At 39.4% G+C, this 25,263-nt stretch overlaps 2 protein-coding genes and 1 pseudogene across 2 annotated transcripts; all 3 read right to left on the reverse strand.

The window, feature by feature from the left end:
* Positions 1 to 2,421: 2,421 nt before the first annotated feature.
* On the reverse strand, positions 2,422 to 2,907 carry LOC137959427 (uncharacterized). Its single transcript, XM_068806809.1, has one exon. It carries the CDS (start codon positions 2,905 to 2,907, stop codon positions 2,422 to 2,424), a length of 486 nt encoding a protein of 161 aa, XP_068662910.1.
* A 1,293-nt stretch (positions 2,908 to 4,200) lies between these two features.
* Positions 4,201 to 4,773, reverse strand: LOC137959428 (uncharacterized mitochondrial protein AtMg00860-like). Its single transcript, XM_068806810.1, has one exon. It carries the CDS (start codon positions 4,771 to 4,773, stop codon positions 4,201 to 4,203), a length of 573 nt encoding a protein of 190 aa, XP_068662911.1.
* Positions 4,774 to 14,985: 10,212 nt separating this feature from the next.
* On the reverse strand, positions 14,986 to 16,329 carry LOC137959429 (probable histone-arginine methyltransferase CARM1; annotated as a pseudogene).
* Positions 16,330 to 25,263: the final 8,934 nt, after the last annotated feature.

The following is a 25,263-nucleotide window of genomic DNA, read 5'->3' on the forward strand; positions in this document are numbered from 1 at the left end:
AAATCAGTTTCTATTAAAACTATTTTATTGACATCTCATGATTGAAGAACCTTTGGATCTAAGGTATTCATGATTTTAAAATGAATTCTAACAATCACTGTTATGGTTTTTTTCTAGGAATAAAATTATATCCCTACGTTAGAATCCTAAGTTGTAGGGCTTCTAAAAAATTTCTATCAGTTAAAGATAGAGTTAAATTAGGATGGACATTGAAATAAACTGGACCTCTACTGAGACTAGTTTCAACTATTCCCATAAGAGAGGGTTCTAGTCCAAACACCTTCCATCACGAATAATGGCCTGTAAACAGGTATTCATTCCAAATAAAGTTAAAGGTTTAAATGCAATTTGAATGAATACATTATGCATATTTTTATTCTTATCAGTATTTTAAAGATATTTTCCTAGATCATTTAACTCTAACAATTTTAGAGTTGAATCTTGATTTTCAAGATTGATTGTTTGTTCCATGGTTTTAATTCTCATGGTATATGTAAGGGTGAAAGTACCCTTCTTGTAAATTGAAGTTGGTTTAATGGACGAAATTGCCCAATCATTTAGATGCCATGCTTTAAGAGGAATGTACTATATGAATCTTACTGATATTATGTTGTGGACTCGATAGCGGAACGAGTCATGCAAAGGCGACGTGGGTGAGTGGTAACTCAGTAGGACATTCAAGTACATTAGGATTTATAAATTTACTTTATTTAATTATGTGGCAAGATGTAAGCCAACGATAGCATTATTGTAAAACTCTCAATCGGATGCCTTGGCGTGATTAGCCTTTAAGGGGCTCATGAGGGTGAAGGAATGGCAAGCAGAGTTTACCCTAATTCAGGATCGGCATTCTCCTTCATGGAACCCTAGGATCAGCGTTCTCCTTGATGAACCAAAGGGTACAGGTCTCCCCTTGATGAGCTTGATCATTTCATTCCCGTCCATTCCTTTTTCCATCACAATTTTGCCATCATAGGTCGTCCAGGTAAATCAGGACACCTTGGTTTAGCCTCTGATCCTCTAAACGACCTCTCCCTTCACCAAATCACACGATCCATGGTCATTGACCACAACAGTTTGGTATCAGAGCAGGCCAACATGGGGGAGTCATCTAGCAATGAGGAATTGATAGCCAAACTCAGGGAGATGATACACGCAGGGCAAGAAGAGAGTGAAAGTCGAATGGCTGCAAGGCAAGAAGAAAACGAGGGTCGACTCGCTGCGTTGTTGGACAGCCGAATCTCTCACCAGGTAAATTTACAAGTTGAAGATTTTTCTAATAGATTGTATGAATCAATTTGGCGAAGAAACCCAACCCCACGGGAAGGGGGAAGAAGCCCTGTGACCAGGCAGGGGGAGCAATATGTTGGACGCGTAGAACATCCAACACACAAAGGGGGTTTTAGTCCAGGAGGAGGGACAATTCCCAGATACACAAAACTAGACTTCCCTATGTTTAAAGGGTCGGAGGACACTCTAATTTTTCTTTATAGGTGTGAAAAAAAGTTCTCATCAAAGGACGACTAAAAAAGACAAGGTGGGGTTGGCCGCCTTCCACATGCTCGATGAAGCGGAGTTATGGGGCCATCAGTTGGAATTCCAATAGTGGATGAGTTATTAGATGAATTACATGGGGCTAAATTTTTCACTAAGTTGGACTTGCGCTCGGGGTATCATAAAGTCAAAATGTTTCCTCTAGATATTGAGAAGACATCATTCCGTACTCACCATGGCCACTTTGAATTCATCGTGATGCCTTTTGGTCTGTCCAATGCTCCTTCAACTTTCTAGGCCCTAATGAATGAGGTATTTAGTGCCTATCTCAGAAAGTTTGTTTTAGTATTCTTTTATGATATTTTAATCTTCAGCAAGTCATGGAATCAGCATTTAGAAGACTTACATCTGGTTTTCCAACTTATTCGAGCACATCATCTTTACTTTAAACAATCCAAGTGCTCCTTGGGTAGAACACAGGTGGCCTATCTGGGGCATATTATTACAGCATCAGAGGTCATAGTGGACCCAGAAAAAATTTTAACTATCACTATTAAGATCTCTTGTCATGGATCGAGTCACCCAACGATCTCCTCTGGCTTCCAGGTTGTAATCCGTTTTGAGGTGTTTGGGATTTTTCGAATGACCTATCATTTTGAGAGAGAGAGATCAAGCTTCGAAGGAAGCATGCACATTCGATTTCATTAGAGAGAGTATCCAATCTCAGACTTTAGACTAATGATCAATGCTTAACTTCATTCCAGAACCCGTCATCCATTTAAGAGGATTAGGGTTGACGCACACCAGCAAAGGCCCAACAAAGGGCCACTAATTTGAAGGAAATTACATTTAAACCTACTAATTGCGAAAACCTGGAAATTAAATAATTTAACCCCTGCATCTACTAATTACTCTAGATGCTATGGATTACATAACATCACGCCCCTCCTGGACAAAGAGCTTGTCCTCAAGCTCAAAGGTGGGGTAGAGGGCATTGAAAGCCTCTAATGGTTCCCAGGAAGCTTCAACAGGATCTGTGTCGGTCCACTGGACTAAAATCTCCCATGACCCTTGGACCCGGCGAGCTTGAAACACCTTCTCTGGAGTAGGTAAAACATGACCATCTTGTACTGGTGGCAACGGTGTGTGGAGCATAGGCGAATCTCCCCTGAATGGCTTCAATTGGAAGACATGGAAGACATCATGGATCTTGGTGTTTGGTGGGAGTTGTAGGAGATAATCCACACTGCCAATACGGTTCAACACCTGGAATAGGCCATAGAACTTCGGTGAAAGTTTGTGACATTTGGAGGCCGTAAGGGAAAGCTGGCGGTAATGTTGAAGTCGAAGCCATTCATAATCTCCCAGAACAAATGAAAGGTCACGATGACCCTTGTCATAGGTGCTCTTCATAGTGTCCTAAGTTTTCTGCAAGCAGTGTGCTTTGACCTGTGAGAGAATAGTATCCCGTTCCCCCAAAGCTAGGTCTAGCACCGCCACCTAAGATGAGCCAAGCTCATAAGATAAGATACGAGGGGGTGTCACCCATAAACCACCTTGAAGGGTGTAGTGCCAAGTGCAGTGTGGTAAGATGCATTATAACAAAACTCCGCCTAGGCGAGCAAGCGGACCCAACTTTTGGGAGTATCCCCCACCAAATAGCACAAATACATCTCAATAGTGCAGTTGACCATTGCCGTTTGCCCATCTGTCTGAGGGTGGTAGGCTGATGAGAAAGCCAATTTCATGCCCTATAATTTGAATAGCTCTTTCCAAAAGGTGCTTGTGAATACTGCATCTCTATCACTGGTGATGGACTCCGGTAAGCCTTGAAGGCGGACGATCTAGTTCATAAGATTTGAGCCACATGTGTCACCGTATAAGGATGCGCCAGGGGCTGGAAGTGCCCATAATTAGAGAACCGATCCACCACTATGAAAATAATAGATTTGCTTGAAGACGTTGGGAGGCCATCTATAAAGTCCATGGATATATCTGCCCATACCTGTGAAGGGAGCTAAAGAGGTTGCAACAGGCCTATTGGGTTTAATGTCTCAGCCTTGTTTCGTTGGCAAACCTGGCACGAATATACATAGTCAGTCACCATACGTTTCATGCCCCTCCAATAGAAGTCACAACTTAGCCAAAAATATGTCTTTTGCTGGCCTTCATGACTGCTGTCGTGAAATGTAGATAGGATGATGTTGAGTAGGCCAAAGTAGGATGGAGATAAATCCAATTTTTATAGAATATGAGATCATCCTGAAGTGCCCAATTGTTGTCCATCGTGGTTTACTCAATGCTGTGATACAAGACAATGAGCTCGGGATGTTGCTGAATTTCATCACTAATTGAATCGAGCAAAAGAAACCATGGTTGACTGATTGCGTGTAGCAGTGGTTCCGACATGTCCCTGCCAGACAAGGCATCAGCCCCAATGTTAAGGTGGCCTGGTTTATACTCCACCTTAAAATCAAAACCCATCAATTTACTCAGCCAATGTTGTTACAGTGAAGTAGTGATACGTTGCTCCAATAAATATTTCAAACTACAGTGGTATGTCCGGATCACGAAGTGTCAACCCCAAAGATAAGGACGCCAATGCTGAATGGATTTGGCTAAGCTGATAAGTTCCCTTTCCTAAGCAGCTAATTTGTGGTGGTGCGGGGTGAGGTACCTGCTGAAATATGCAATGGGATGGCCCTGCTATTTTAATACTGCGCCAATGCCCTCTGCGGAAGTATCACATTCAACAACAAACGGTTCTTCAAAATTGGGGAGTTGGAGAACCGGGGTAGAGGATAAGGCGTGTTTCAACTGCTTAAAGGACGAAGCCGCTATGTTTGACCATGTGAAGGCATTACGCTCCAGTAAGTTGTTGAGCGGAGCCGCGATCTTGCCATAGTCGCGAATGAACTTCCGATAATACCTAGCCAAGCCTAAAAATCCCCGTAAAGTAGTGATTGAATGTGGAGTAGGCAAGTCAACCACTGCCTGTATTTTGCTACTATCCGCCTTAACACCAGAGGCCGAGATGACATGACCGAGATAAGCTACCTCTGAGGTACCCACAGAGCATTTTGATTGGTTGAGAAATAAATGATGGGAACGCATGAGGTTGAATACCTGGTGCAAATGCTGAATAAGGTCTTCCCAGTGCTTGCTATAAATCAGAATATCATCAAAGAATACCAAAACATATTTCCGTAAGAGAGGGTGAATGACCTCATTCATCAGGGCCTGAAAAGTGGAAGGGGAGTTGGAGAGCCCAAATGGCATGACTAAGAACTCAAAATGGCCATGATGCATGCGAAAGACAGTTTTCTCCACATCAGTAGGGTGTACTCGAATGTGGTGGTACCCGGATTTCAAATCCAGATTAGTAAATAATTCTGCCCCATTCAATTTTTTGAATTTATGGAAAAGTGAAATACTTCATTGACATCAATAACTTGTTGTAATCAGAGTACATGAACCTCTATTTATAATAGAGGAAGGTAGTAGTGTCCAATTACAATAAAACTACCCTTGTCCCAATTACACCCAAACTCTAACACTTAAGGTAAGTCCTAACATAATTAGGTAACTCAATATTGATAAAAAACAAATATAACTTAAACTAAAACTCTTCTTGGTCGTGACCCTAAGATAAAGATACTTTTGTGAGTCCTTCTTGATCTTCCAACTGATGTGATAAGGATGCCGGCTCTTGGTAATCAATGTGGGTCCTACTTCTTATGGGTTTGGGCCCATCTTGTGGGCCTTCCTTGGTCATGTGGCCCATCTTATAATAATCTTACATATGTGGGCCTTCCTTGGTCGTTTTGGCTTGATCTTATCTTTCAACACTCCCCCTCAAGCTGGGGGTGAGAGAACAACATGAACTCTCAGCTTGCTGCAAATGATGTATAAAATATTTTTGTATAAAATGGCACATCTTCCAATATGCCTTCATCTTCCAACATTCCCCCTCACGTTGTTGCGTCTTTCCATGAGGCCCTGTGGCATTATAAGTGAGAGTAAAAATCATTCCTAGCCAGTAAGCCATTGCTTCATACTCTAGTCTTAATGCTGGATGTAGGGCACACTCCACTGCTATCGTTAGTGTGTCTATCGGCATTGCTCTGAAGTGCCACCACTGTCTCCCTCCACAGGACAACGACTCTCAAGTGCTAGGAGACATAAAAGCCATTACAGGGGGGGGGGGGGGGGGGGGGGGGGAGGGGAGGGGGATAGCATAGATGTTATCATAAGTTCCTCCGTCATGGACTTCCAACCAGAAATAATTTTCATCTTTTTGACGGGGATGAAGTTCATCCGTCGTGAACTCCCAACCACAAACAATTTTGATCTTTTTGATGGGGTAAAATAAATGATGACATGAGGCCACCTCTTATTCAATAATAATGTGCCCAAAGAGACATAATAGCTACAACTGAATATAACACGACCATCTTCCAACACATATAACACGAACCAAATAGTGAACTTTGTCAAAGAACCCATGAAATAATCCGATATAAAAATTTCTTCTTTGATGCACAAGTTTCATCTTTTGTGCTCCCCCTTTCTTTAATATTTTGGTCACATAAACTTATCCACAACATAAGGAATAAACTGCCTATTTCTTGTTCTTCTTCTACTTCTCCCCTTCAAGCTGGGAGGTACTGGTAGTGATCCTAGCTTGAACCAAATATCATAGAAGTAGCAATAATCCAAAATAAAAAAGATTTTTAAATAAGCCCTAAAACTAGGGAGAAGTGAGATATTTTCCTGATATATCAACTCAAACAGTGACACAAAACAATTGGCATAAATTCAGATTTTTCAATACAACAAAATACCAGCATGACCTTTGATTTTTCCAATTCGAATATATCTTTCAATATAGAACAGATTGACATGAAATTTTTTCCTTCTGAAACTAGAATTAAATAAATTTCATCCATGTATAGCATCTCTTCATAAAATATAATTATCATACGATAAATAATCTGATAGGTTTCGGTCTTTGTCATATGGCCTAACTAAGTTTTGTCTCTGCTATTTTTCCAGAACCACCATTGATTCTTCCAAGATCAATATATCCGTATAAAAAAATCATACCAAGAATTGGTTGATTAGGTAAGATAATAGACTTATAGATCTTTCTTTTGATATATAATTCTCTAGATAAAGTCTCTTTCTTGATAGCATAAAATATCTCAGAATTTGAGGCTTTCTACTGCCACTCGAACCTCTTTTTAAATCTGACCTTAGCTGGTTCAAATATCGATTTCTCTTTGTTGATAACTCAAATAAAAAAATTGGTTGAATAGGTAAAAGATTATACTTACATATATTTATTTTGAAATATATCTCTTCATATAAAGTCTAGTTCTTGGTAGCAAAACATACTTTGGAAGCTAAAGTTTTCTACTGCTGCTCGAACCACTTTTGCAATCTGATCTTCACTTATTAAAACATCAATATCTCTCTGTATATAACTCTTATTGGAACAAATAGGTTTTATTTGGAAATTAGACTCAAATATCTTTCCGTAAATATATAATTTTCAATATAAAAAACTACGTATAGAGGTAAAAAAAAAGCAAAGCAATCTACAGGTATAGTGACTGAAAAAAAAACTATGAACCTAGACCTAGGGTTTAGGGTTTAGAGAAAAGGATCACATTACCTCTGTGAGTTGACCAAGTAAACTCACAGAACCTGCTCTGATACCATGTTGAATTTATGGAAAAGTGAAATACTTCATTGACATCAATAACTTGTTGTAATTAGAGTACATGAACCTCTATTTATAATAGAGGAAGGTAGTAGAGTCCAATTACAATAAAACTACCCTTGTCCCAATTACACCCAAACTCTAACACTTAAGGTAAGTCCAAACATAATTAGGTAACTCAATATTGATAAAAGACAAATATAACTTAAACTAAAACTCTTCTTGGTCGTGACCCTAAGATAAAGATACTTTTGTGAGTCTTTCTTGATCTTCCAACTGATGTGATAAGGATGATTGCTCTTGTAATCATTGTGGGTCCTGCTTCTTATGGGCTTGGGCTCATCTTGTGGGCCTTCTTTGGTCATGTGGCCCATCTTATAATAATCTTACATATGTGGGCCTTCTTTGGTCGTTTGGGATTGATCTTATTTTCCAACACAATTCATCCAAGAGTTCGTCCACCACGGGTATTGGAAAATTATCCTTAATAATATGAGCATTGAGCTCTCTGTAGCCAACACAAAATCTTCAAGAGTGGTCATGTTTTTTCACCAACAACATTGGGGAAGAAAACGGAGACCGGCTGGGCTAAATAATGCCTTGCACTAACATAAGCTGACATTGGCGCTTTATATCATCTTCTAAAAATGGGGGTTGTGGTATGGGCGCACCACTACAGGCTCAATGCCTAACTTTAAACGAATCCGATGATCACAAGTTCGGATCGGTGGAAGCGCAGCATGGTCCTGAAATAAATCAGAAATTCCATAAGGAGTGAGTTTAACTTACAACGATTGGAGTCCATAGGTTGGATATTCTATAGAGTGCAAGGTAACAAAGCATGAGTCCCATGAAGGGTGAGTTGTTGCTGGTCTTGCGTAAAACTCATAGTCAGGGACTTGAAATCCCATAATATTGGACCCAATTGCTGCAGCCATTTAATACCCAACACCAAGTCAAATCCAGCGAGTGGAATGATTAAGAAGTTCAAAAAAAATGTGTTGTCGTCAATATCAAAAGGTACTGCTGGAAAAACTCCAACACTGGAAATCTTTTCCCCATTGGCTACCGAGACCGAAATGCCAGTGTTGTGCTGAATCGGTAAGCCGAGTTGTTGTGCTACTGGTTGGATAATAAAGTTGTGGGTACTGCCTGAATCCACTAAGGTCAACAACTGTAGGTGTTGGAGGCCAGCTCGGACCTGCATGGTGCTTGTGTTGTGCAGCCCTGTCATAGCATGGAGGGAAATAGCTGGTTTGTCCATCTTAGGCTCTACAACTTCTTACAACGGCGGGGTCTCCTCGGAATCATCCACCTCTAACCAAAATAGGCGTTTGCATATGTGACCCTGTGTGTATATCTCATCACAATTACAACAGAGGTTTTTGGCTCTCCTTTGTTCCATCTCTGGTTCAGAAAGGCGATGAAAGTATTGTGGCAGTGGTGCCTTGGGTGGTTTGGATATGTGAGAAGTATTGTTGCCTTGGTGCATTGGGGGAGGCACAGATGGGTGGGGCACCAGTGGGTACCTGACCTGGCCATGGAGGCCTACGCCCGAGGGACTCTTCCAAGACCTGTTGTTTAGCAATCAGAGTATGGGCAAGATTCATGACATGTGCTAAGTCCGGTGGGTCATGTAATTCCACTTCCAGATGAAGGGCCTCCACTAGTCCCGCAGTAAATAAATGCACATATTGAGTAGGATGCACATACCTGTTGGCACGTGCCAAGTGTTCCTGAAATTGTTTCTGATACAACTCGGTGGAACCGGTCTATTTTAAGTTGACCAAATCTCCCAAAGGGTTATTGTGGTCTGGGGGGACTGAATCTCAACATGCAATAATCCTTAAAAATATCCCAATCATGGATATGGTACTCCGAATCAAACTGATGGTACCATAGTTGCACTTCGTCGAGCATGTGGAAGGCGGCTAAAGGAACTCTGTCATCGGCTTTTGTTCTTTGGTTCCAAAAAAATTGGTCACACCTATGTAACCATACCAGAGGGTCGGAAGACCCATCATAAGTTGGAAAATCTAGTTTGGTATACCTAAGAATGGTGGTGTGGACACCCCTATTGGTGGGTGTGGTTGACGCATTGGCATATGAGGAGCAGATGGATGAAGAGGTTGCAGAATGGTAGGTCTGTTGGAGCTTCCCAGCAAAGCAGCATCCCTTGCAAACCATTCCCCCATTCAAAGATTTATTTGAAGAAGAGTCTCCTTCATTTCCAGCACTTCGTTTAGGAGTGGGTCTATCCGATTTTGGCCTTCAATTCAAACTTCTTCAATGAGATTACGCAAGTCATTGGGTGAAGAGGAATCACTGATAGTGGTCCTGTCTAATACCACATTGTTAAGCTTCCTTTCCATGGATCGAGTCACCCGACGATCTCCTCTAACTTCTAGGTTGTAATCCGTTTTGAGGTCTTTTGTATTTTTCAAACGACCTATGATTTTGCGAGAGAGAGATCAAGCTTTGAAGGAAGCTTGCACCTTGGACCTCGTTAGAGAGAGTATCTGATCTCAGACTTTAGACTAATGATCAATGCTTAACTTCATTCCAGAACTTGTCATCCATATAAGAGGATTAGGGTTGACACACACCAGCAAAGGCCCAACAACGGGCCACTAATTTGAAGGAAATTACATCTAAACTTGCTAATTGCAAAAACCTGGAAATTACATAATTTAACCCCTATGTGTACTAATTACTCTAGATGCTATGGAGTCCATAACAATCACACATTGGCCTCCACCGAGAAAAATTTCAGCATTAAAGGGCTTTTTTGGCTTAGTGGGATATTATAGAAAGTTCATTCCTAATTATGTGCCACTAGCAGCTCCTTTATCTAACCTTCTCTGACGCAATGCCTTTCAGTGAAATGAAGACACCGACCAAGCATTCCAGACACTCAAGCAAGCATTGGCCTCCGTGCCTATATTACAGTTACCAAATTTTGAGGTTGTATTTGTGGTAGAATGTGATGCATTAGGAGGAGGTATTGGGGCGGTGTTTCAACAATCTCAGCACCCTATTGCTTATTTCAGCCGTCAACTCGCACTCCACCATCACAAATTACCAGCCTATGAATGAGAACTCATTGGCTTAGCTAAGGCGGTCCACCATTGGAGACCTTACTTGTCGAGCAAATATTTTATCATCCACACTGACCACTACAGTTTAAATTTTTTGTTGGATCAGCGCATATCAACTTCCCCCAACAACATTGGATTAGCAAATTAATGGGGTTTGATTTTAAGGTGGAGCATAAGGTGGGTACATTAAATAAAGCTACTGATGCACTCTCACGCAGGTCTAAAGACCCAGCGCAACTGTGTGCAATTAGTCATCCAAAATCCCTACTTTTGGAGTCCATAAAGGAGGAAAACCGGCGCATACTAGAACTGCAGGAGTTGTCTCACCAAATTGCCGCAAGGACATTGCATAAAAAATGGTCCTTTCATGACAACCTTATTTTGTATAACTGGAGCATTTAATTATCTCACTCTTATCCTTTGGTGCCAGTGATGTTATCCTGTTATCACGACAGTTCTCATGAAGGCACTCAGAAAACATTACATCGGGTTCGCAGGAATTTTTATTGGGAAAGGATGAAATCCTTAATTGCAACATATGTGGCTGTTTGTCAAGTGTGTCAGAGGAACAAGGCAGATCATTTAAGCCCTGTGGGAGTGCTGCAACCACTCGCTCTTCCCACCCAGGTTTGGTTGAATATCTCTATGGATTTTATTGAGGGCCTCCCTAATGCTTCGGGGAAATCTATTCTTTTTGTGGTCGTGGACAGATTTTTCAAATATGCCCACTTCATTCCTTTGGAGCACCCTTATGCAGCAGCAACCGTAGCACATGTGTTCTTCTCCAATATTGTTCGCCTCCATGGTATTTCAGAATCTATTGTAAGTGATCGGGATGTAGTCTTTACAAGTTAATTCTGGAGAGACCTTTTCAGGCTATGTGGCACCAAACTCAATTATTCCTCCGCTTATCACCCTTAATTTGGTGGCCAGACCAAAGTGGTGAACCACATTATTGAAATGTATTTAAGGTGTTTGGTGGGAGACCGCCCTAAATGGTGGGGGAATTGCATTCCGTGGGTGGAGTACTGCTAAAATACATCCTTCCACACGGCCTTACAGGAGACCCCATTCTGGATATTATATGGCCGAAATCCCCCATGTTTAATTTCTTATCCTCATGGTTCAACTAGAGTGGAGGCCGTTGACCAAGCTCTTATGGATTGAGATCAATTTCTAGAATCTACTCTCCAACGGCTTCGGAAATCTCAAGCACGCATGAAGGAATATTACGATCAAGGCCACAGGGATGTTCAATACAATTGGGGTGATATAGTATGGCTCCGTCTACAGCCTTACCATCAAAATTCACTGGCTGGCAGTTGGCACAAGCTTTCTCTGAAATATTTTGGGTCATTCAACATTATCTGGCACATGGGCCAGGTAGCATATAAGTTGTAACTTCCTCCAGAGTCCAAGCTTCATAATGTTTTTCATGTCTCTCTTATAAAGTCATTTAAAGGACCAGATCCACCTTCTATGCCCTCTTCACCACAGATTTAGGACAGAAAAGTTTCTCTCATGCCAACCAGAATTTTGAATGCTCACCAGAATCAGAATAGGAGGGAAGTACAAGTTCAGTGGACACAAAAAGACATCACAAATGCCACTTGAGAGGATCTAGACGTCTTTCAACATGTATACCCTACGTTCAAGCTTGGGGACAAGCTCGTTTTCCAAGGGGGAAGTGATGTTGTGGAGTCAATAGCAGAACAAGTCATCCAGAGGCGACGCAGGTGAGTGGTAACTCAGTAGGACATTCAAGTACATTAGGATTTATAAGCTTACTTTATTTAATTATGTGGTAAGATGTAAGCCAATGATGACACTATTGTAAAACTCTCAATCGTATGCTTTGGCATGATTAGCCTTTAAGGGGCTAACATGGGTTAAGTAAAGGCAAGCAGAATTTAACCAAATTCAGGATCGGCATTCTCCTTCATTGAACCCTAGGATCAGCATTCTCCTTGATGAACCCAAGGCTACAAGTCTCCCCTTTACGAGCCTGATCATTTCATTCCCGTCCGTTCCATTTTCCATCACAATTTCACCATCATAGGTCATCTAGGTAAATCAGGATGCCCAGGTTTAACCTCTGATCCTCTAAATGATCTCTCCCTTCGCCCAATCACACGATCCATGGTCAGGGACCACAACATATTATAAGAAAATTATAAGAGAATAGGGAAAAAAATACGCCAAAATAAACCATTTAGTCAGAATTTTATTGTTCATTATCTTCTTCATATGGTACACGTCTGTTAATGATTTATGAGTATACTAGGCCTTCAATGCCTAAACACGGTCTAACTCAATGTGACTTGGATGACGTCCCATACTTTCTCAAGAAAAATGATGAATTATAAGGCCTAGACAATAGGGATCGTTATGTGTTATTCGTATGCTAATTAAAGTATAAAGAACTTATAACACCATAGAAACATATAGGAACATTCTCAACTTAGATCATGGCTCTGATACCAAACCAATGGAAGATGAGAAAAACAAGACCAATTTTAAACCAGATTTTCTATCAAATTTAGAAAAGCTTTTGCTGAAAATAATCGATCTAACAAATCTTTTTTATTGGGGATTGGATATCTTATCCAATTTAAACAATCATTGAGTGGTTTATAATTAACCACCAATCTAGGAACACCTTTTTCCTTCTTGACATTTTCATTGACATAAAAAGCAGTACAACTCTATGGGGAGTATGATTTTCTAATTAATTTTTTATCCTATAGATTTTGGATTTATTTTTTGCATAAATCTAAATATGCTTGTTTCATTTGGCTAGGCTGTGCCTTAGTCGATATATTTCTTTCATTAAATCCAGCACTGTCTCTATTTCTTTCTTTATCTTTGTCTTTCTTTTTTCCTTTCTAATATCATTCATTTTTCTTTTTTATTTCTATCTATCTTTGTTTTGTTTTCTTTCTTTTGCTTGTTCTTCCATTCTTTTTTCTTCTTTCTTTCTATATTTCGCCTTTCTTTCTTTCTTTCTTGTTTCTACCTTTCTTTCAACTTTCCTTCTTTCATTCATTCTTTCTGTTGCAATATATGATATGATGTATTTAGGGTGGTACTAATGTATTTAGTTTAAATTTCTTGTCTCTTCTTACTCTTATTAGGGTGAAGGGTATACTTGTAATTTTGCTAGTTTTTATACCTATAAATATACCTTATGGGGGAGGGTTTGGATCAAGTCCACAACCTCTTCTTGTTTTCTCCCAATGGGTGTCTCTCTCTTTTTCTTCATGAGCTAAATCCATGGATTTTTGAAAACCAACATGGTATCAGAGCTTTGATTTTCAAGACTCAGGTATGTTTTTCAGAATTCCACAAACCCATTTTTTATTTTGCTCGTATTGTTGTTTTATTTTTCTTCTATTGAAATTAGGACCCCATGATTGAAACCTCAAGCAAGATGAGAGAGGGAGAATAAAAAGAGAAAAGAGAGAGAGGAGAGCTCAGGTAGAGAGGAGAGAAGAGAAAAGATTGAAAAGAGTTTACGCTAGAGAGAGATTTTATTAAGGTCCCAGATCTGATACATGGATTCGTAGGGAGGAAAAAGAGAAAGATGAAAATCAAGCCAAAGGGAAGCTTGAAAACCCTAGGTTCTTTGAGGAGAACGCACACTCCTGAGCTCGTTGAGGAGAACTCAAAACCCTTGTTTACTCTAAATCAATGCTTGTCTTTTCTCATTAATCTTACCCCTTAAATAGGGTTCACCCTTACAAGTTTCAAGATAAAATATTAAAAAAATACCCCTATAGATAAAATATTACAAAAATGCCCATGTGGCCCATTAATTCTTTAACTGAAATAAAAGAAAGTAAATTAAAGAAAAACATTTAATTAGAATCTTAATAATGTTATTGTGTGCATAACATTACACCCCCTGGTAGAAAGAGCTTGTCCTCAAGCTCGAAGGAAGGGTCTGCTTGCCCTTGCCGGCGTCTCCTTATGGTCCTAAGTAGTAACCGCGGTATCTGTGGCAGCCACTGGACAAAAAAATTGGAGCATTCAACCCGAGAAGCAATTTTTTTTCGCCAACACTGCCAGCATCACTTGCTATAGCATAGCCCAATACGGATAAGCAACCGAACAACAAGTTGAACTATCACCTGCTCCACACTTGCAACTTCTGTTTTGATATTAATAGTAGGATCAACTTTCAAGATTGTCTTTCCTTTGAGACCTTGCCACATGATGGTCCAGCCACCGCATTGGGAACCTAGGTTGTGGGCATGGCTTCCAGCTATGAGAATGCTCTTTGCCGTCTTGGGGAGGGGAAGCAATGGCTGACTCTCTTTTCCATTTTTTAGAAGCATAAGTGACATTCTGATTGCTTCTCTTGCCAGCTCTCCATGTTCCTGGTTTCCAATTTGATCGACCAAGCTGTTGTTAGAGTAAGGATTCTCAAAGAGACCCATCATGAATTTGATACGCTAGATCCCGGTAACTGCATTGTCAATTCTGCTCATGGGAATGACTCCGCTGCTCACAAGAATGGTTAGGTCATCAATGAATCCAATGAAGTTATACCCCACCATGACCATGTCGAGTCCAGCTTGAATTGTAGCAACAACAGAGGACAAGTAGTTGGTGTGAGGTGGGTACGTGATTCTATCAACTCCTTGCCGCCATCACCAAGAAAGTGCTTCACATTGGCAACCTTCTTTTGTCCAGCAACATAAGGAGCACCCAGTCATCCTCCTTGAAGAATTTTTCCTTGTAGATAATCTTTGGATCCTTGCTGTTACTCTCGTACCAACGACCCCATTTGGGGTCTCTGCAAACTGCAATACATGGAGCAAAAAAGTACTGAATCCCAGTTCCCCTGACTTCCAAAGCAGTTGCTTCTCCAATCTTCTTCACAAGGTCTCGTCTCATTTGGTCAAAGTTAGAACTTTCCAAGTGGTGCTCAGCTGCATTATATGTTTCAGTTTGTAGTTTTTGCTGGGGTGCCCTTATCTTCACCATAATAGCAGCAGCAATATGAAATATCAGCATCATCTTGGGCTCAAGAGCTCCACTAATGGTACATGCAGAAAGAACAAAAAATATTTTTGTTGTTGTCCCTGTTCGGTTAGAATTAGCTACATCCTGTAGAGGAGTATAAGTTGTGCCCACAACAACAGATAATTGTGCGTCATACGTCACTGCTGCTACTACTCACAGAATCATCATCACTGTTCGCTCAAAAGCTCCAACATTTGCATCTACTACAGGCTGAGAAAAATATCCCTAAAATGCAAGTCCATGTAAAGGGGTAAGATCAACCCCATAGTAATTATGTTGCTGCCAAAAGAGGGACTTGTTTGCAATTTCAACATACAAAAATTCATCACTGAAGGGAGCCAAGTGTATCCTCCCAATTGTTGGAAACATTTTCCCATTTGGAACAAGAAACTGATCTCTTCCAATTACATATGACTCTAGCATTCTTTCATTGACAAGTAAATTACCCATGGGCTCTGAAAGGAGTATATCTGCTTTTTCAGGCAGCTCGACTTCCTCAACTTTGCCTTTGACAATCGTTATTCTTGTCCCAATAAGGGATTTCCTACTATCAGTCTATGTGCATGTTCAGCCATTTCAGATGCCTCCACAACATAAACATGCCTCAAACCAGCCTGAGCTACAAATAATGAAAGAATACCACTACCAGCACCAACGTCAACAACAACACGATCATGGAAATCTGAATGGTTCTCAATTACTGCAGCATGTTCTTGTCCTCACATAATCTTGTAACATATTTTTCTGATGTAGAGGTTGGCCATAGTAATGGAAGGACATTTTAGCAGAACTCTCACCTGATTGCCGAATTTTGTTAAATAGTGGCTGAGCAGCATACATATCATCCAAAAAATTTAAAACAACGTTTTGAAATGGATAGATACTGCTGGAAAAATAACCTGAAACAGCCACATTGTTGCGTTGTTCATCCACAAAAATATAAATCGTTCCATAAAATTTGATATCATTCAACCACAAGACCATTCCCAGAACACCCAAAAAAAATTTATCTCCCATTTTTCCCACATTAGCCACCTCTCATATTCAGAACTCCCACTGAATTGAAACATTTCCACGAATAGTGCCCGAACAGCAAATATGAAACCCAAAAAATTAAGCACCACATTTTCAATTTGACAACGAACATACGCATAGGTACTGTGAGCATCAACAGAAAAACAAATCACCCCAATAATTTTTTTTAGCATTCCAATGTGGTTCCCCTCTCTCCCATCACCCTACCCAAAAAGTATTTAAGAAGCCCAAAATCTTTTGTTTTGAATTCTTCACATATTCTTTCCTTGGCTTTTAGAATGCCCTCGGGATGACTACCGTTAAGACAATATCGTCAACATATACGGCCAAAATAACTTTTCCTTTAGGTGTGTCTTTAAGAAATATGAAATGATCTATGAAACATCTGTGAAATCTGGCCCATATGAGTGCTTGGCTAAATTTATTAAACCCTTCATGAGGAGACTGTTTCAGAGGGATTTCTTCAATCAACATACTGACTCCCCCTCAACCACAAATTCAGGTGGTTGTTGCATATAAATTTCTTCTTTTATATCCCCATTGAGAAAATTATTTTTCACATCAAGCTGATAGACTGGCCAGAAAGAATCAGCAACAAAAGATAATAAAATATGTACCAAGTTCATTTTGGTCACCGGAGATAATGTTTCCTCATAATCAATCCCATAACACTGTGTATAGCCTTTAGAAATGAGGCAGGCCTTAAGGTGAACAACTGACCCATCCAAATTGTGTTTAATAGTAAAAACCCACTTACAACCAACAAGTTTTTTATCTAATGGAAGAGGAACTAGAGCCCATGTCTGATTCTCATAGAGTGCATGCATTTCTTTGTCTATTGCTGCCTTTCACCTTGGATGTTTTACAGACTCCTGATAGGATTGTGGGATTGAGATGGAGGAGAGAGACGCAAAAAATCAACAACATGAAGAGGATAAAGGATGGTGAGACCCAAAATTGGATATGGGGTGAGAAGTAGAGGGCTTAGTGCAAGTTCTTGGTTCTTTTCTTAAGGAAATGGGTCAAGTATCATATTGTGGTCCAAAAAGAATAGTAGAAGATGGACTTATCTTGATGGGATCCACAAACTCTGTAGGTGTGGTGTCAGCCAGTGTTTCAGAGGGTTGAATAGTTTCCATAGCATGTGGCACAACTGGTCAAGGAGAGGTATGTATAGAAGAGAGACTTGGAGGAGCATTGTCAAAGTAGTATGAAGAGTCTTAAAAAAAGTTACATCCCAGGACACAAGTAACATTTGGAGAGTGGGATTGTAGCAAATATAACCCTTCTATGTGCGAGAGTATCCTAAGATCATACACTTGATATATTTCGGATCAAGTTTACTATGTTGTGGGGAGGTAATATGAACAAAGCATGTACAATCGAAGACTTTCAAGGGAAGTGAAAAAGGATCAACATGTGGAAACAATAAGGAATATGGAGATTTATGAACGAGAATGGAAGAGGATAGCCTATTTATAAGAATGCATGTAGTAAGGATGGTATGCGGACAATAAAAGTATGGGACTTTCATGGTATACAATAAGTTGTGAGCAACCTCAAGAACATGATTGTCCTTCCATTCTGCTACACCATTCTGTTGGGGGTGTAGGCATAAGATGTTTGATGGATATTGCCATTCTCTTAAAAAAATATTCAAGATCTTAGGAAGTATATTCTTTGGCATTATCAGACTGAAGTACTTTTATTTTCTGACCAAATTGAGTGAAAACCATAGCATGAAAGGATTTAAATATGGATGGTAATTCAGATCGCTCTTTAAAAAGAAATAGCCATATGGAACAAGTAAAATCATCAATAAATGTAAAAAATTACTTGACTTAGGAAATGTATGAGACACTCAAGGGTCCCCATACATCTGTGTGGATCAATGAAAAAGGAGCAATACTTTTAATTTCTAGAGAGGTGAGTATGTGGTCCATTGGCGTTTGATCAGTTGATATACTTCACAATTTAAATTTGTCTTATCCTTAGAGGTAGGGAAAATACGATGAAGAAATTGTGTGGATGGATGTCCCAATCAATTGCGCCATAGACTTGTCTCAGTTTGTTTGGTTGAGACAACATTTATTTGAGTCGCGTCTAGGTAGTAGAGCCCCCTCTTTCAGGGACTCCACCAATCACTTGCTTTGTTATAAAATCTTGAAACACACAAGAAGTGGGTGAGAAGGTAATTGATCAATTAAAATGTTGTGTTAGCTGACTAATAGATAAAAGATTCAAGGGAAGGAAGGAACAAAAAGAATATTTGTGAGCAGAAGTCATGGTGTAATAGAGGTGGATCCTTTCCCGAAAACTTTAGTTTGGGAGTCGTCAGCTATGGTAACAAGTTTATTCGAGAGACAAGGAGAAACTGAGTGGAGTAGATTTTTGTTACCTATGAGATGCTAGGAGGCCCATGAGTCAATTATCTAGGATGCAGAAGAGAGAGTGGCAAAGAGCATACCTAAAGCGGTGGTGGCAGCAGTAGTTTAGGAGGAACTTGGAGGAGAGACCATAAGTGTTTTCATTTTCTAGAATAAGTCAAATCCATCATCGGTACGGGTTTTATTTTCTGTGGATGGGGTACATTTGGTCCTCCTTTCTATCACTTACTAAGGCTTGATTAGCCTTAACCCAATCTAGTATGTAATGGATTTTAAAACACTGATCTATAATGTGGCCATATTTTCCACAATGGGTGCCTTTCTGCCATCTGTTCTGACAAAACCATCCCTTCCACCTCTTCCTTGTCCTCTATAATTTCTTCCACGGCCTTGGCCACTATCGGTGGATTTTTCCCTATGCCTGGAGTACATAGCGGATGACACTTCAGTTGGAAAAGGAGAAGAAGAGTCTGGAATGTAGAGTAATGTGGCACATACATGATCAAAGGTGGGAATAATAGAGGCGCTAAGGAGTTGACTTTTAACAACTACAAGATCTTGCGTAATGTTTGCTAGGCAAATGGCAATGGCTAAGGCTTCCTTCTGCTTGTCTTGGACTAAGACATCGGTGGAGGTAGGCTGAGCTAGCTTCTATTCTTCAAGAAAGCCTCTAAAATGAGCCAAATATTCATGGATATTTTCTCCTTGTTTAGTGTTGAACATTCTTTAGAGAATATCATATGGCCTGTGTAAGTTGTCAGAGCTAGAGTAAAACTTAGCACATGTCTCCCACATTTGTTTGGCAGTGTCGAGATGAATAAAATTGTTGGAGACAAGTTCTTCCATGTAGTTTATGAGCCAACTAATTACCAAAGTGTCACTTTTTAACCACTTAGCATAAGTAGTAGCTTCTTCATCAATGGGTGGCCCAAGTTTGGTGAGGTGACCAAGTAGATCCCTTGTTATAAGGAACCATCGAACCGATGTGGACCAGCTCAAGAAATTTGATATCCTCGCAAGGGTATGGTAGTAATCTTGAGAATATCATTCTTGTTATCCATATATTCTTCAGCCATAAGAGGCAATTCAAGAGTAATAATGTACTCAAATTTGAAGGAGACTAAGTAAGCTGCTTGGAGATTCAAGACCAGCCAAGGCTTGCTCAGGTAGATGGAAGGAGAACCCAAGCTTATCAAGTCTTTAGGCAAAGAGAGAACCCTCTTAGACCAGTCAACTTTCTGGCAAAAATTGTATATAATTAATTCTTTAGTCTTCCATGTATAGAATAGCAAACATCAATTAATAAGCATGAGATCAAGTAAGGTAAGGTAGCAATTCCGAATTAGATCTTTCCAAGATCATTCAAAAAATATTGTTGACTCTAGCTTGGGATAAACCATTATATATTCAGTTACTCATGAATTAGGAAAAGATAAAATTGATAAAAAATAAAACAAAATCAGGCCTAATCAAGAAGATATTGTATGATCTTCAAAAACAACAATCTTTCTTCAAATGAATTGGTGTAAACTAACCACCTTTTATATAAAAAAACAATATTTGATGCTTTATTTTCCAAGAACAATCAGCCACCTCTTGTCTCTCAAAAAACTCTCCAAAAACTTTCAAAACTGAGTAGAGTTCTTCAAACAACTCAGTTAATGGAGAAGCTTAGCATAGAAGCTAAGTCATTAGATTTATGAATTACAATGGATAAAAAACCAATCATAATAGGCTAAAGAATAATTTTCTTCATCAGGAAAATCTTCTTCCCAAAAAATTATAAACTTTTGTGCAGAAAATCTCAACATAAACCGATTTTCAGCCAAGAACTTGCAAACCGACAAAACTGCCTTGGTAAACATCTTCTAATCCGAGATGTTTACATCTCAATAATTTCATAAGATGAAGAAAACAATAAAATCATCTCTGAACCATCTTCTAAAGATAAAAAAAACCAAGACCGTGAAACAATAATACAAATAATGAAAAACTTATCTCACAAACTTCAATCTTGCTTCACAAAGAGCCTTCTATGAGTAGCTTTGATCATAACTTCTTAGAGAATTCTTGTGATGTGAGGATGCTAAATTTGATTCTTTGATACCATGTAGAATTTAGGACCCCATGATTTAAAACTTGAGAAAGATAACAGAGGGAGAAGAAATAGAGCAAAGAGAGAGGAGAGCACAGTTAGAGAGGAGAGAAGAGAAACGAGAGAAAAAGAGGCTAGGCTTGAGAGAGATTCTTCACGAGTTGAGAAGTGGAGAGATTGATTGAACCCTTCAACCAAGACCCCTATTTACACTATTTTCATTACATATTTAGAGATAAGATAGGATCCCTAATATCCTTAATTACATCAATGATAATTATCCAAATCTACTTGAATCAAAGGAAAATAAATTGATTACATTAATCAAGGAAGATTGTCAAATCTTCCAACTCATGTGTAAGGATGTCAGCTCAAGTGATGACTCATCATACCACCTCAAATGATCATGGTGGGTCCCACCTTGTAACATCATCATTGCTCATTTTATTTTTTATATTGTTGCTTTGGTTCTCTGGCCTCCAAATATTCTCACTATTTTGCTAGTGATAGAGATTACGAACTAGCAAGTGCTCCAACTCAAAAAGTTTACTTCACTACTGCTGCAAGACCTACTGAACGCGAGATTTTTTGCTTCTCCAAGGACTCTGTGCAATCTTCAGAAGATTATTTTCTACCGATTATGAAAGTTGTGGTGTCATTGTTTTTCGCCGAGTTAATCTTCCAAAATCACTGCCATTGCTGCTTCACATCGTCTACATCTTGTCATGACAGGAGGATCCTTTCACCAGCTCTGTTTCTACATAAAAAAATCTTGGTTATTTTTATTCGGGAACTAATCTTTTGGAGTCAATTTGCTTTAGGAAGATTATTTCTAATTCTGATTAGATCTTGATCTATTCTGAAGGATCTCCAACATCATTGGCATATATTTTTTGAAGCATATCTGCTCGGTTGGAGCTTGGTTGGCAGAATATGGCAGGATTAATCCATCAATATATCCAACCTGGTAATCCGAAGACCTCTGCTGAATCTTCACGGCTCTCTACTGGCGTGAGTATTTTTCTATTGAAGTTGCTATTGCTAAAAGCTCTCTGTCTCGTAGCTGGCTGGTTTCTTCTTTGGCATTGGATCGGAGTTTAGAAACCAACATCCATAAAATTTTGGTCCATGATACCTGGTTCATTGGATCTCTATTGTCATGATCGCTTATTGCTGGATTATTATTTTTTGTTGCTGATGTATCTTGCTTGTTGGCATCTTCTTTCAAAATTCAGTTCGGTGATTCTGCTGCTGATTATGAGTATTATGTAGCTGGATTAATTTCTGTAATTCAGGCTTTAACACGTTGCTTCTACTCTTGCTCATGGTATATCTATCATTGTTGATCCAGTCTGCTATCCACGTCAGCTATTGTTTTGCCTACAATCAAGCATATATGTGAAAACTGTTATGGGATCTTGCCGATACTGACTTCCCGTTGCAGGATTATTTTTTTGGCTATTCTATTTCCGAGTTGCTGGTTCATCACTATTTCCATCCTGGGAGCATCAGTGACTAACCAACAAGTGCTCCCTTTCAGAATATAGAGACCTGCTGAATTAACTAGATTTTATGTTATCTGAAAGATTATCCCGCTGGCATCTTCGGAAAAACATAATCGAAAAATAGAGCATGCCAGCCTTAGAAATAATCAGATTACGCTGCTGATATACCGTCTTCTCTGTTGTTGTGTTTTCTTTTCTAGACGATGAATCAATCTGCTGTTAATCTGAAAATTGATTTGGCTTTGTTTCTGTTTCTAGAGATCCAAGGTTTGGCTAATTGTTGCTATTCTATTTTTGGAAAGATAACATTTCTATTCACTGTACCAGTTGGGTTGCCACTTTGGAGGGCGAAGATGACTGATCTCCTGCTCGACTCGGCATCATGGGGAAGATGATGACACTATTGAAATTTTTTTAATGTTTCCTAAGTTAGGAAACTTTATAATTCGGGTCACACCTATTTTGCCCAACCCAGACCTGGCAGAGTTATCCCACTCACCCGAGCGTTGCTTCCTTCTTTTCTCGAGTTAACTCGGTCCAACTAGGATCGAGTTAATTCATCCCAGGTCAACTCGGGTCTGGGTCAACCTGATTCAATCAACTTATTTTCCACCTCAGTTATACAAGCCCATGTCATAAGGTTTATACCTATTTTGGTATGATATCTTACTCGGTTCGACTCGCCTATATTGGTTTGATATCTTACTCGGTTCGACTCAGTTCTCTATCTTTGGCTTGATTATTATCTTGTATTATTACTCGATTCCAACATACTATTTTGTGCAACTTCCTTATTTACTGATGGACTCGATGCGAACTATTTCATATGTCCTTATTATTCTTATGGACTTTCATTTTTTACAGGTTATCTACTATTATACTACTGAAAATTTGGCACATGTTATTTGAGTATTGGCCCATTTATGCTACTTCTATTGCGTCTCTTAATTGAAACATTATTTCTGAGAAGAAATCCTTGGTTGCATTCCTTGGGTTCATTATTTGTTGACTATTCGGCATTGGTTCGTCTAATGCAGAATTTGAATTTCTTAGAAAAATAAAGCACATGGTGGCCTCAACATCATATCTTCCTCTTTACCCATTACCAATTGGTTATTTAGCAGCCTTTCTCCTACCATTCTTTATTTGACTCTCACATACCCCTTTGGGCCAACCTCTTGTGTGTTGCTTCGCTTGGTTTACCTTTATATATATATATAGATATGGGTGTTTTATGTCCATTGAGAAATTTTATATGTATTTGTGGGTCTTTTATCATCATCTTGTAAATGATAGGCATTACCCACTTATCACCATTTTTACCTTCTGAGAATCTGTATCCAGTTTCATACTTATCCTTGGGACACCGTGATGGAGGAGATTATTACTACATCTATGTTATTTGGTTCAAGTTGGGATCACTCCCAGCTTGAGGGGGAGCGTTGGAATCTATGATGTAATTAGGGTGGCACTAATGTAATTAGTTTAAATTTATTGTTTCTTCTTACTCTTATTATAGTGAAGGGTATACTTGTAATATTGGTAGTTTTGATACCTATAAATATACTTTATGGGGGAGGGTTTGGATCAATTCCATGTTTTCTCCTTCTGTTCTTCCTCCTATTTTCTACCAATGAGTGTCTCTCTCTTTTTCCCCATGATCTAAATCCATGGAGTCCTGAAAATCAACACTTTCTTTTATTGTTATTCTTTTTATTTCCTTCTTCTTTCCTTTTCCCTCTATTTCTTTCTTTCTTTATTTCTTGTTTCTTCATTCTATCTTGTTTGTTTGTTTCTTTATTTCTTTTTTCCTTCTTTCTCTCTTATTTCTTACTTCCGTCTTCGTTCTTTTTTTTTTTCTTCTTTTCTTCTTTCTTTCTTGTTTGTTTGTTTGTTACTTTTTTTTCTTTATTTATTGTTTGTTTATTTCTATCTTGATTCTTTCATTCTTCTTTCTTATTTCTTTCAATGTACCTTATTTCCTTATTTATTCTTTCTTGCTTCTTTCTTTCTTGTTACTTTATTTCTTTACTCTTCTTGTTTCTTTTTTGCTTCTTTATGTTATGGTCCTGGGTTAAGTATCTATGTCTTCCACTCCTAATAGGCCGGTCTTTTGGGTAGTATTGGCTAGATGCTGAACATTTGTTATCAGAGCGGGCTCCCACATCATAAGTTGGAATCCCCGAGGGGAGTTCCTCGGCGTGGGTGATCCCGAACCCCAGACGCGGTGGCCGTAAGGGATTATGGGATCCTGACCTGGATCCCACCGCTAAGTGTTAAGCCACCGTCGATGTCGGCTCGCGAAGGGGGTGTACTGTTATGGTCCCGGGGTTAAGTACTTATGCCTTCCGCTCCTAGTAGGCCGGTCTTTTGGGTAGTATTGGCTAGGTGATTACGATTTGGTATCAGAGTGGGCTCCCACGTCGCGAATTCAAATCCTGGAGGGGGCGACCTAGCGGAGGAGGTGACCTAGAGGCCAAATTAAAATTACTGGTAGGTCGTAGGAACTTAACCCGGGTCCGTCCAGTCTCACTAGAGTGGGCCATCGCTAGAGTGGGCCATCACTAGAGTAGGCCATCAGTAGAGTGGGCCACCGTGGTCGTCGGCTCACGAAGGTGGGGTGTGATGTTATGGTCCTGGGTTAAGTACCTATGTCTGCCGCTCCTAATAGGCCGGTCTTTTGGGTAGTATTGGCTGGGTGCTTAACACTTTATTTCTTGGTTCTCTCCTATTTCTTCTTTAATTTTTTTATTTTTTCTTTTTTTCTTTCATTTTGTCTTCTTTCTTTCTTTCTTTCTTTCTTTCTTTCTTTTTTCTTTCTTCTTTCTTTCTTACTCTTTATTTCTAACTTGTTTGTTTGTTTGTTTTTGTTGATTTTCAAGACTCCATGGATTTA

Source organism: Aristolochia californica, unplaced genomic scaffold, assembly GCF_029961685.1.
Source record: "Aristolochia californica isolate CCGP_79_NKW_82.1479 unplaced genomic scaffold, dmAriCali1.0.hap1 SCAF_3, whole genome shotgun sequence".
In the NCBI taxonomy this organism is placed as follows: Eukaryota; Viridiplantae; Streptophyta; class Magnoliopsida; order Piperales; family Aristolochiaceae; genus Aristolochia; species Aristolochia californica.